Source organism: Lepisosteus platostomus, chromosome 5 (genome assembly GCF_059453375.1).
Source record: "Lepisosteus platostomus isolate fLepPlt1 chromosome 5, fLepPlt1.hap1, whole genome shotgun sequence".
Taxonomy (NCBI): domain Eukaryota; kingdom Metazoa; phylum Chordata; class Actinopteri; order Semionotiformes; family Lepisosteidae; genus Lepisosteus; species Lepisosteus platostomus.
The window spans coordinates 64,537,178-64,550,712 of NC_142615.1; the positions used below are offsets into that span (position 1 = coordinate 64,537,178).

Consider the following 13,535-nt stretch of genomic DNA (forward strand, 5'->3'; position numbering starts at 1 on the left):
GTATTAAGATGTGTTCGTTAAAGCCTCTTTGTAAGAACATACAATTGTTTGCTAATGTCGCTTTTTAAGGCTACACTTGAAACTCTTCTAATTCGGGTATGATATTGGAGACAAATTTAATTTTCCTGTTCACACAAACACATAGAAGATAATGAAACTGCGAAACTGATTACTTCTTCAGATTTTTAAAAAAGGTCACCGCTATGAGGTATTAAGACTTGTTTGTTAAAGCCTCTTTGTAAGAATATACAATTTTGCTAATGTTCGCTTTTTAAGTCTACACCCGCAACTCTTCTAATTGGGGTATGATATTGGAGACAAATTATATTTTCTTGTTCACACAAACGCATAGAAGATAATGATATTAAATGTAAAATCCTCCACTGCCCCCCGTACCTGGGCAAACAGAGGAACAAAGTTGCAGAATTGTTACTCTCGCGCTGGTAACAGAGTGCTTTAACTCAGTTGACGGATTTACTCGAGATCAAAGTCACTGTGCATGGTCACGTGATCAATGGAAAAACAAGGCGCTATATCTCGGGAATGAAAGCAGCACAAACGCTACTTTCAACGGCACAAACACAGCACTAACGATTGAGACCGGTCTGGTTCCCCTACAACGTTGTAGGGGGGCTGAGTGACGTCACCACCTGAAAAAGAAGATGTTATATCTAAGGAACGAAAGTAGCTGGGAAGTTACTTTCAATGGCACAAACCGGCACAAAAGCAGCACTAACGAATGAGACCAGTCTGGTTCCGCTACGATCTTGTAGGGGGGCTGAGAGATGTCATGACCCCGAAAAAACAAGGCTCTATATCTCGGAATTGAAAGCAGCACAAATGCTACTTTTAACGCCACAAACGTAACACTAACGAATGAGGTGAGTTTAATCATTTGTGCTGTTTGTAGAGGGGTCAACTTCACGGAGCCAATTAACCCCACTCTCTCAGTGCAGTGATAATGTACTGTAGCGTTTGGTCAGTGTGTCTGTATGAACCCCCTCTCTCTCAGTGCAGTGTTCATGTACTGGAGTGTCCAGTCAGTGTGTCTGTATGAACCCCTCTCTCTCTCAGTGCAGTGTTCATGTACTGGAGTGTCCAATCAGTGTGTCTGTATTAACCCCTCTCTCTCAGTGCAGTGTTAATGTACTGCAGTGTCCAGTCGGTGTGTCTGTATGAACCTCTCTCTCTCAGTGCAGTGTTAATGTACTGGAGTGTCCAGTCGGTGTGTCTGTATTAACCCCTCTCTCTCTTTCAGTGCAGTGTTCATGTACTGCAGTGTCCAGTCTGTGTGTCTGTATTAACCCCTCTCTCTCGTTCAGTGCAGTGTTAATGTACTGGAGTGTCCAGTCAGTGTGTCTGTATTTACCTCTCTCTCTCAGTGCAGTGTTAATGTACTGGAGTGTCCAGTCAATGTGTCTGCATGAACCCCTCTCTTTCCCAGTGCAGTGTTAATGTAAATGTATATTATTATTATTTCTGTAGTCTTACTTTTTACATGGTAGTTAGGTTTCTGACAAAGCTTGTATATCTAAAATCACATAATATTAGAAACCCCCTTAAACCCTCTTATTCCTCTATGCTTAAACAACCCAAATTGATTGCGAGTATACTAGACGTGTGTTTGTGTAGCTTAAAGCTTACAGCTTTAGCTTGAAGCATTTTTTTAGATCACATGGCCTCAGCTATCATTACTATGCTAATGATACTCATATATACATACATACCAAACCTTATGCTGATGTGGGTGTCTCTATTCTAATTGCATCTCTGACATAAGAACTTGGATGACTCAAAATGTCCTTCATGTTAACTGTGACAAGACTGAAACCATGCTTATTGGCACCACCCATCAACTTTATAAAACCCGTAAGAAACCCTATCTGTAGATGGTCTTGTACTTGAGCTTCAGTCTAAACTGAAAAACTTGGGGATGATATTTGACGTTCGACCCACATGTGTAGAATGTTGTCAAAACATTTTCATTCACTTCAGAAATATTCCTCGACTACGCCCTATGTTATCACTAACTGTGGCTGAAAAGTGTTGTCTAATCTTGAATTGACTATTGTAACCCTCTACTCTCTGGGGTTTCTAAATCACCATTGAAGAAACTCCAGTATGTCCACAATTCGGCAGCCAGAATCCTAACCAGGTCTAGTGCAAGTGTTCACATTACTCTTATCCTGGAGTCCTTGCACTGGCTTCCTGTCAAGTTTCATATTGACTTAACAATCCTCCTGCTCACCTATAAGGCTCTCCATGGCTCGGTACCTGTCTGAGTTATCACCCTACTCCCCACCTCACAACCTTCGCTCTTCTAATTCTGCTCTCCTTACTGTCCCCCAAGCCCGTCTACATTGTATGGGTGACATGGCCTTCACCTGTTATCCCCCCAAGCTGTGGAACTCTCTCCCTAAGGATATCGGCGAGTCACCTTCTCTAAACTCCTTCAAATCCAGACTCAAAACCTTCTTCTTCAGAAGAGCCTTTATTTAACTGTTCTTTACCCCTCTGCTCCTACTGTACTTAGTACCACCATCTACCGTCTCCTCTAACTGTGTATTCTCATCGTGCTTAAATTGTGTATTTTTTGTTGTTGTCATTCTATAAAACGCTTTGAGAAGCCACCTTTAAAGGTGCTATATAAAATAGTTTTTTTATTATTATTATAAAGGTCTTGTTTTCTTGTCCTGTGTTTACAGGCTCAGAGGCCAGTACTCTCTCTGAAGCTGGGGAAAGGGCTCCTCTTGAACAGCAGCACAGTGAGGAGGAGTGGGGCTCCAGTCTGATGCAGGAGACAGTGCTCACTGCAGCACAAGAGAAAGAGAAACTCAGGGAGCAGCACACAGAGAGCAGACAGAGTGTCAAGGATCTGGACTCTGTGCCCACGATGAAGACAGACCCTGAGAGTGAGACTCCTGGGCTCTTAGTATGTGATGATTTTACAGAGATGAATAATCTGGACTCGAACAATATTACACAAGGTTGTAATGAACTGGGCTGTGTCTCTGTACAAGAGCACAGTGAAGAACTGGGTGTCTTTAATCTTACAGAGCAGGACATGGAGCCCCAGTTGATTGACTGTGCAGAGCAGCAGACTGATGTACCTGGTGAAGAGAACAGTGTTGAGATACAGCACCGAGAGGAGAGTCAGTACAGGGAGGAGCAACAGCAGCTCCTACAGGGCTTGATAATAATTAGGCCTTGTTCTGTTCAAGTGGAGAGACTGTCATTGCACAGTCTCAAACAATCATATGATCCCTTAGCATCTGATGACTTTACACACGGGTTTAATAATCTGGTTACTGAAAAAATCGTTGAAAGTTTTAATGAACTGGAGAGTGTGTCTGTTCTTGGGCAAAGAGAGGAACAACTGAATGAACTGGATGGTTTAAGTCTCAGAGAGCTGGAGATGGAGTCCCAGATGATTCACACTGCTGAGCAGCACACTGAGGGATGTAATGAAGAAAACAAATCTCACTTTCATCACACAGAGCAAGACCATTCCATGGAGCATTTGCAGAATAAGAGACCCCAGCACGATCAGAGGATGAGGAAGAATCACTCAAGGCCTTGCTCAGATGGAGTGGACAAACTGTCATTATGGCACAGGGAGGAGCAGGGTTTCTGTCATTCTAGCATTTCAAAACCCTACCAGCACCTTCACACAGGAGAGAGACCTTTCAGCTGCAGTCAGTGTGGGAAGAGTTTTAGTCAATCACGCATCTTAAAACGACATCACCGCATTCACACAGGAGAGAGACCATTCAGCTGCAGTCAGTGTGGGAAGAGTTTTAGTGTAAAAAGCCACTTACAATTACACCAGCGCATTCACACAGGAGAGAGACCTTTTAGCTGCAGTCAGTGTGGGAAGAGTTTTAGTAAGTCAAGTCACTTAACAAGGCATCAGCGCATTCACACAGGAGAGAGACCTTTCAGCTGTAGTCAGTGTGGAAAGAGTTTTAGTCGATCACACATCTTAAAACGACATCACCGCATTCACACAGGAGAGAGACCATTCAGCTGCAGTCAGTGTGGGACAAGTTTTAGTCGGTCAGGTGACTTAAAAACCCACCAGCACATTCACACAGGAGAGAGACCTTTCAGCTGCAGTCAGTGTGGGAAGAGTTTTAGTCGGTCAGGTGACTTAAAAACCCACCAGCACATTCACACAGGAGAGAGACCATTCAGCTGCAGTCAGTGTGGGAAGAGTTTTAGTAAGTCAAGTCACTTAAAAACCCACCTGCGCATTCACACAGGAGAGAGACCGTTCAGCTGCAGTCAGTGTGGGAAGAGCTTTAGTCGGAAAAACCACTTACAATCACACCAGCGGATTCACACGGGAGAGAGACCATTCAGCTGCAGTCTGTGTGGGAAGAGTTTTAGTCAGTCAAGTAGCTTAATATCCCACCAGCGCAATCACACAGGAGAGAGACCGTTCATCTGCAGTCAGTGTGGGAAGAGTTTTAGTCAGTCAAGTAGCTTAATATCCCACCAGCGCATTCACACAGGAGAGAGACCATTCAGCTGCAGTCAGTGTGGGAAGAGTTTTAGTCAGTCAAGTAGCTTAATAACCCACCAGCGCATTCACACAGGAGAGAGACCATTGTAGCGGCAAGGTTTATTCAAATACAGGAATTAAGTTTGCTGCTCGCTTGCCAGTCTCTCTCCCTCACCTCCAATGGTGCTTGATACAGAGAGGTCATTCCATTTGGTTCACATTTAAGGTGTTTTTGTAGCTGATAGAGTGTCCTGATAAGGAACAACTCCCAAAGCTGAGACACATCAGCCACCCTAATGAATGGTCATCTCTGGTGCCTCACTGTCTGGGAGATTCCAAGGGAGAGTCTCATCCCAAGTGGTTTACAACCCCAAGGTCAGAGTTCATGGCTACTCATCCTCACACGGGGCACCAATAAATGTAGGCAACCATTGAGCGACCGTAGTTCTCCAGGTAAAACTCCAGGTCCTCCTGGACATCCTCAGCTCAGACAGTCACGTAACTGCCAGTGTGTCCCAGTGCCAGGACTTTTCCTTGTTCTAAGAGTTGAGAACGGAGGTTGCCAGCGTGTAACCAAAGGATCCACCCGAGGTTAGCCCAGCAGCAAGCCTCGTGAACCCACCGCGAACGCTCACCTGATCAACGAGTGAACTACAGTCGGAACTGTGGACAGCTGTATATCAGTATTCAGAACTTGCGCTACATCGGGAACGAACCGGTCTTCTTCCTGTCTAAAGATTGTGACTTTTCTGTGTGCAAACTCTGCTAGTTTCAGCCAACACTAACTAGCCGGTCTTCAGAGAGCATCAGCAGCGCACCGCAGCAGAAATCTCTCCCTCCTTCTCCTTCTCTCAGGTCGAACCAGCACTGCCTTGCACCAGGCCACAGAGCGCCGATTGGACACGGCAACAGCCTGCCACTGCTTCTTTGTGTCTGCGGGAGATCTGAATCCTACCTCTAACCATATATGTATAATAGTCCTCTAAAGTTAACCGGAACTCCAACCATATATGTATAATAGTCCTCTAAGTTTATCCGTATACTAGAACTCCAACCATTTATGTATAATGAACATCTAATCACAGACGTATAACGATAGACGTATATTAGAATTTTAGTACTGTAATCCTTATATTTTAAAAGACAATTTTGCAGTTTTACACCTTGCACATTCAGTGGTTAACACATAGGTATCTATAAGCTCAATTCTGTGGATATGTTAACTTGATCAAAGTAAAAATGTAATGTAAAAACATTTTAAAAATCAACAAGCAATACCTTGACAAGACTGTGAACACACTTTCTCTGACATCACTGCCGCCTACTCTCCGAAGTTGGTTTATCTGGAAATAATATTATATTAGAAATAATGTTAGAAGCTACTAGATCTTCATTAATTAACTAATGAGACATACCCATTTACACATTCAGTGGAACAAACACATTTTCACATATTAAATGCTTTTTTGCAGTATTTTCTCAGTCTATAAATACAAAGTGTCCATTTTTCAAAGTAAAAAAAAAAATTGTATGAACTTTTTAGAACATGAAAACACTTTATTTTGCGCTTAAAGGATAAGCAAGATTATACATTAAAAACAGTAAGATCCATCAGGATTGCGAGCAGCTCAAACTCGGTCTCCCGGACAGTTGGCTGGAGAAGCTCTGTCCACAAGACGGGGCAGCAGGACCGGCTTGGCCGGAGCTGTGGGTGAGACGTGCCCAGATCCGAGCTGGCATGGATCTGGGCACGTCTGAGGCTGCCTTTCCTGCCCCAGAGATGCGAACAGCTGGACTTCTTCATCCGTCACAACTGTGTTTTCCCCAAGATGGTGCTGCAGTGCTTCCATGCTGGGGAGGACTTCTTCTGCCTGGTGTGCGTGCAGTGGACGGAGGGGCTGCTGCACCTCTTTGTCAGTTGTGATGGATTGAAGGATTTGAGGGTGTATTTGACAGACCTGCTGGATGGCCTGTTTCGCTCTGTTCGAGGAGCTGTTCTTGACGGGGTACCCTGGAAAGAGCTGTTCCTCTTTGGATACCGCGGGTCTGAGGAGGGGGTTAATGCCATTTTAGCAAACCTCCTCCACAGCCTAGTGAGGGCAGTTGTCTGGGAGAGGGGGAACCTGGTGATGTACAATAGCCTGAAGCCAGACCTTATCAGGCTGTACATCGCCAGGGTGAAGGACTGCTTCTCTCTCAGCCTGGCCTACTGCAGGGCTGAGAGGCGGATGGCCGACTTTCGCAGGATCTTCTTTAAAAATAACATCTTTGTGGAACTGCGAGAAAAAGACCTGTACTTCAGGCTCTGAGGTGGGGGTGTCTCCTAATAGAGAAAGATAAGATCCGAATATATTTTATGTTTGTGGTTTAGGGTTGTTATATTTATTTTGTTTTCTTGTGCCTTAATTAGCTTATTTTTTTCTTGAACTATGTTTTATATACAGATTTGATTGGTGTTGTAATTGTCAATTTCTTATTTTCTTTTTGTTTTTAAACCATTTAAATACTTTATTGCATTATTGGTAAATGAAAGATAAAAAAGGCGTTGCATTTAGGTTGCAGTTTCCCCTGGCGACATTTGTTCAAATCTCACTTCCGACAAAGAGCCTCTCTCGTTAGAATAGAAACGACAGAACTTCTAAGTAGAAAACATTTTCACATCTCACATTTCATGTGTTTAATGTTAAGTGTCTTAGTGGTTGCCTCGGTGAATGATGGCTCTTCTCCCTTGCAGGGTGACGTTAAACTTCTTCAGAGGAGTCTCCCACGTACAGCTTTTCTTCATCAAGAGCCAAAGCAACAGAGACAGACTTCAAACTCAAATGAATTACTCCTTGAGTGTTTATGACAGTCTTTAAAAAGATGAGAGCAGGCGAAACCGTCTTTGGAAATGAGCAAATTTAGTTCGTACAGTGCTGAGTACCCCCATTTGTTGCGCGTAAGACCGGGGTACGTTTCTGTAACAGGGCGCTGGTTTAATTTTTTTAATTGTTTGAATCAAATCTGAATGGCCAAGTGGTTAAGGTGTTGGACTTTAAATCCAATGGACAAATGTTAATGTGGGTTTAAACCCCCCTCCAGGTAGACTCTTATAAATATTCTGAAGTGATAGAATAGTTTGAAGATTTACACTCTATTTAAATGTCAATTTATTAAATTTCAGTTCTCCCCGGGATAACTGAACTCTCACAATCTCATACTGAAGGCTTTACATGCAGTAGCTGTGTTGCAGTTTCTAATAAAGATGGAATTAAACTGTTTGTTTTGTGTGTCCCTGATCCACTTCTTGATCCAAATGAAATGTTTAATATGATCCCTCGAGAAAAAAAAGTCCTTGAGTCATTTTCCACCTGGAATGATTGATGCCCCATCAAACCTTTTGTAATATCCCTGGAAGTTTAAAAAGTAGAATCCTGGTTCGTGGCTTAAATTCAAGGTAAACAAGACTAAGGAAATGAGTTGGAAACTTGTCCATTATATAAATGAACAGCACCTGAAAGCAAACGTTGGGTCTGGTTTCCTTTCTCACCAACATGAAATAGCAATCATTACAAATAGCACCAGCTTATGTCCAATAGGGTTAGTCATTTTAATTAACATGAATATACTGTAAGGTCCTGGTACATGGGAGTGGATTTCATCCACAATTAAAAAAGGGCAAATTATATTTACAGGCTTGATACTTTTTAATACAAAAGTGACCCAAAACTCCCTAACTTTCAGGTTTCCTTGAACCTGTGATAAAAAAGGGGTCTGAAACTTCCATTCTGTTATGTAACTGTCTCTAAAGTCGGACGTGGTGTTTCGCGGATGTGCAATGTGCCTTTTCTCCTGTCGTGTTCAAGATGATTCGCTCCTGACTGCATGTTCTGTACTGCTCTGTTATTTAGTTCAGATTACCTATGTGGTGTACAGATAAAACTCAACGGCCTGGTGTATTTTCCTGGTTCAGCACCAACAGAACCAGAAAACACATCAGGTGACTTTGACAGGATTTGAACATACAACCTTCTGAAGGGGAGTCAGACACGTTACCATTGTGCCACAAGGTCACTCCTGCTGAGTGATTTTAATTCCCCCAAGGAGAAAAATCCGCATCCCTGAATTTTTTTTTTTATTCTCTCCTGTGAGGAGCAGCGCTCTTCCGAAGGGGTTCTCTTCTTCCCAGATCACAGATTATTCTTCCTGCACATCTCTTACACATAGACCAGACACACCATCTCCACTAACATCTTCACTATATCTATAGATCTGACCCGCTACAGCCCCGATATTCCTGGACAGGATATTTACCACCAGCCTCATGAAATTTCCTTAGGAGGATATGGACATAAGAATATTTGTGTTTGGTTAAAAAAATGGTGTAAATGGCTGTGAAAACATTCACAGTGTATTTTATACACTAAGTGTTTTCGTAACTGTAAGATGTTTCGTGAAAATGTTACTGGCATGCCAAAATCGTTTTCGAACTTCAAGCTAACTTCACCGCGGTGTAGGGCAATAGGTCAGTGTGCGGCGGTTATACAGCGGTGTACTGGAGAGGTTGTGAGTTTGATCATCACCTGGAGCAGTCTCCGTTTTCAGCTGCAGAAACTTAATGTTGAATTTAAGTTGGTTCTTGTATTACTTTTTCCGCTCGATGGAGCTGTATTAATGCAGGCACACCTGCTTCCACGTCAAGTTATTTTATCGTTGCTCACAAACCAACACACTGCAGACATCTCTGATATTATCACTGCTTTTGGGCCACATGTTCCTGCTGTCAGCCTACCATGATCATACACCTATAGAAATATTACTGCTGTAGTATAGGAGCAAACGAACGAAACGAAAGCACACCAAGTTTAAAAAGGTCTTCATGAAATTCCTCGTATTTGAGCCAGCACTAAAATATTTCATTCGGGTTCGCCCAATACATCATGGAAACAGTATTTGCAGGGGAATGCTGTCACACACGAAATCTTATTCGGTTCTGAAGTTTGAGAGGTATATTACAAAACGAGTGGGTGAATAGAAAATGAAACAGTTGTCACTTCGTAGACTTAAAGAAATCCAAGCAGCATAAAAACCTGTGAATTTTAACAATGTAGAACACTCAAAAATTGCTTTGTGCTGCACCTTTCTGCTGCTGCTTTTATAATTCAGTCTTTCACATTTTAATGCCCATCTTACCGAACATCTTTTCTCAATTACAGAAAGCCCAAATAGTTCTTAAGGCAGAAATCGAAGGCTATCTAATTTTTCCTTTCTGCTAAAGACAGAGTTTTTGGGAAGCATTTTTCTGTCCATTATGTTCTTGCTAAGCAATTTCTCCGTTTTCCTCTTATTGTGATTGTCAGTGGGTACTGGAATAATGCTAGACAGGAAAAGCTTAGCTATTGGGAGTGACCGACGCCTCCGCTCAAAGACCAGAGCACATAAGCAACATGAAAAGACAAGAGTCCTTGTGGCTGGCACCTAAGACCACCCAGCCATCCTGACAAGCAACAGAGGTTGGTGTTTTGAATGCACCCGTTGCTTTGTCAACTCAAAATCAGGGCAGATTATGCTAGAACAACAGAAGGATTATTTACCACTACTGATAATTCTTTTCCTCTTATTACAGAGATTTCTACATTACAAGACAATCGACGACTTAGATAAAGGAATGTCATAGTAAACACAACAGGCAAGGAGAGGGTTCAAACCCGCACTCTTCACTTTACAAGAGCAACATCTTACTGCTTGGACACCACACTCCATGTTATTTCCCATCAAGGCTATCACGTTTTTAAAATAAAAGAAAATAAATCTGTGTGTACAAATTGTAATGAGGGAATAAAACAAATATAATTATTATATGATTGTTTAAATTAATTCTACTGAAAGTTTAATAAATCGCATGGAAGCAACAAAAACAATACCGTGATTCTTAACAAGGAGATTTGGGGCAGCAGTGGGATTCCAGCTCACGCCCATGAAGAGACTGGAGCTTTAATCCAGCCAATTACCAGTTACCATTCATAGCGGCTTTTCAGCACTCATAGTCTGACTCTGTGGTGCTATGACGCTTCAACCTCCTTTTTCAGAGATGCTTCCTCTCACTTGGTGCAATATTCACTTCTTTGGCCCTCTGAATACAGTTCTTCTGCGGAACAGGCTCAAGATTCTGCTTATAGTGCTCGTGTAGATATTTTATTTTTACAGGAAGACGCATTTCGAAACCTCTCCTGTTTTGGAAAAGTTTGAACAGCATATTTTATACAACGCACAAACAGTATTCTAATTGCAGACTGCAGATCTGTGCAGCAATCAGACTAGATTTCACTGTGATTCTGAAATATTTTTAGCAAAGATATATAGGTTTCCTTGAACCTTTAATGGAAAACAACCTTGCTTCCAATCTCTGATGTCATTGTTAACCTGTTAGTACCAGTGACATATTTAGCCAATGTCCGCCTGGAATTTCCCCCCCTTAAACATTTGTTATATCTCTGCAGCAGAACATAGCAGGAGCCTGGTTCAGGTCTTAAAATTGAAGCTAACCCCCTTGGCTTTAAGTTTCTTATATTTCTTAATGTGTCCACTCAGCAGACAAACATGAATAAAACCCAAAAAAACAGCTGGCGAACATTTTTTTTTGGTCTTCAGAGGTCAGATTTTTCAACTATATGCATGTCAAGGGCCTGGGAATGATTTGAAAACCTTGTTCTAGGTGGCTACTAGCTTGGATAAAAATTTGGGACAAATTGATCAATTAGAAAAAATTCTACATCATGTTTTGTGAAGACTGGACCTGGAATGAAATTTCCCGCCTATAATAAAAAAAAATCATAAAAATATTGAAAATAATAAGAATAAAAACCATTGCAATTGCTATAAAAACCTTAAGACACTGCTAGAGAGCCTTTATCTGCTGTTATGCAATGAAAAAAAACCTCAGAGTTGCCTTCTGGTGTGAAAAAAAGGAGCACTGATAAGAAACTGATAAAAAACTGATTGATTATCCCTTCTGAGTCAATGATTGACAGCTAAAAATGCAGCCTGAAGCTTCTAGAGGAAGTCTCACCTCCTAAGGGCTCTGAATGGCTGAAAATACAAAGAATGACAGCGGTTTTTACCAATCAAATCGCCTTATTTCTGGCACTCGTTCCTCAAACATTTACTACGTAATCAGTAACGTTTACTAGTCTCTAGCTCTTGAGATAAAATAGTCTGGGTTATTTTGGATATATATCATGCTCCAGAATAAGGTAAAAATGGGATATATATATATATTTGCTGGTTTTTGCTTTTGCGGTTTTGTTGGTAAAAATGTATGATATTGACATGCTGTGCTTGACGGGTTGCCGTGTGTTTTTATTGGGATTCTGCTAGTTAATTAATTTATTGGTTTATTGCATAATAGTGTCATGTCTGTGGAAACAAACTTTATGGTTTTGTTGTGGTGATATTTGAGAATACGTGCATGTGAGAAAATTTGTGGAGCGGTTTCAAACAAACGTTGTTTATCTCGCGTTTATCTTAAAAATAAAAAGTGTCATCTGGGGAGACAAGAGTGGTCCTCGGTGACCGCGATCCGGACTAAGTTAACAGGTGTGTAATTTAAAAAAAATAAAACAAGTTAAAAATAAATGCTAAATGGGTTTAACATTCAGGAATGTAATTGGTCAGATGCTTACGATAAGTGATGCTGGTGTTTCGTGTGATTTAGCGAATTCAAAAAAATATTCATTTTAAAAACGGCAAGAGCTCGTATGAAAAAAAAGTTTGTAAGTATCTTTGTTACAACAGCCGCGCCAGAACTATTCAGATACTGTATATCAGAAAAGTACCTGAACTTGACTGGTTTATATTCAGTTATGTGCATTGGGAACGAAAGGGAAACTTAGATGGATTTTATTAGGGTTTTAGGAATCAGAAAATCTATTTTTACACGTTTATGCCTACGAGCAGAAATAACTTCCTGCTTTCAGCACTTTTTTTGTTTCTGCTTGTAACCTCGAACAGAGAAACCCAGTACTGACTCACAGAAACACCCCGGAGTTTCTGTGTTTCTGGGATTTAAGAGGGATGTATGCAGCGGTGTTACGAGTCTGGAAGGAGGATACGTGCATTCCGCACGGGGAGCGTAGAGCAATGAGCCGCACCTGCTGCGCGCTGAGTCCTGTCCTATATAACCACTGAGCACGGACACAGAGTCTCCAGCCAGTGTTGGAGATTTATGATTTCAATGTTTTTTTTTTCCTTTTGAGCAGAAGCTGGGTTTCTTCCTCTAGTTAAAGTTATTGGAGTTGTGGTTACTGTGCTAGACTGTCGGGAATAGCGCTTTTATTTTTTTTTTTTGTCAAGCAGTCTGCTGTATACTGTACGTGAAATAAAGATGAGTGCTTTGTTGATATTTCACAAGAGTATACATAATTTTTGAGCTGTATTAAAAAAATGAACTGGAAGAAAAGCAATAGGGCTGGAGTTTATAGACTGTGATGCAAATACGAGAGTAGGAGAGGAGGGGACTAGTTCAGGAGCACAACCGGCCCTCTCCTGCCCATTCTCCCACCAGGGTCTGTTGTAACCCAGTGTGAAATTCAGCTCCTTGCAGTTCAGCTTTCGATCACTCAGCTGCTTTGCCCTGGGAATATAGGGCAAATAAACGAGATAGCAACCAGACTAGAGGGAGAGTTTTTATTCCTAAGGGATGACTTGTTTTACAACAGCAGACAACTTAAAGAAACAAAAACCTCTGTTCTGCTGCTCCAGGTTGGTTCCACTGGGAACAAGTGTGGCCAGGAGCTCATGAACAGTAATTAGGGGTTGTTTCCACAAGGGGGGCTGGAGTAAGTTAGATGTCAAGGGCAATAAAACTCATTAGACCTAATTGACCAGTTAAAGTGAGTTGTTCTGCTTTCTGCACAGAAACCAGTGCTCTCTTCTCAATGTGTGGGTGAGTCTGTCAGTGATATAACATCTAGGCAGGACTGCCACTGTGGTCTATTTCATCACCTGTGACCCCATCTTCCAAACACAACAGTCCAATCTAGCATAGAGTGTC

General features: G+C 41.7%; 1 protein-coding gene across 1 annotated transcript; it reads left to right on the plus strand.

Moving 5' to 3' along the window:
- The first annotated feature begins 2,710 nt into the window (after positions 1-2,710).
- LOC148671264 (uncharacterized) lies at positions 2,711-7,764 on the plus strand. Its single transcript, XM_088631767.1, has one exon. It carries the CDS (start codon positions 2,792-2,794, stop codon positions 4,613-4,615), a length of 1,824 nt encoding a protein of 607 aa, XP_088487893.1. The 5' UTR covers positions 2,711-2,791; the 3' UTR covers positions 4,616-7,764.
- Positions 7,765-13,535: the final 5,771 nt, after the last annotated feature.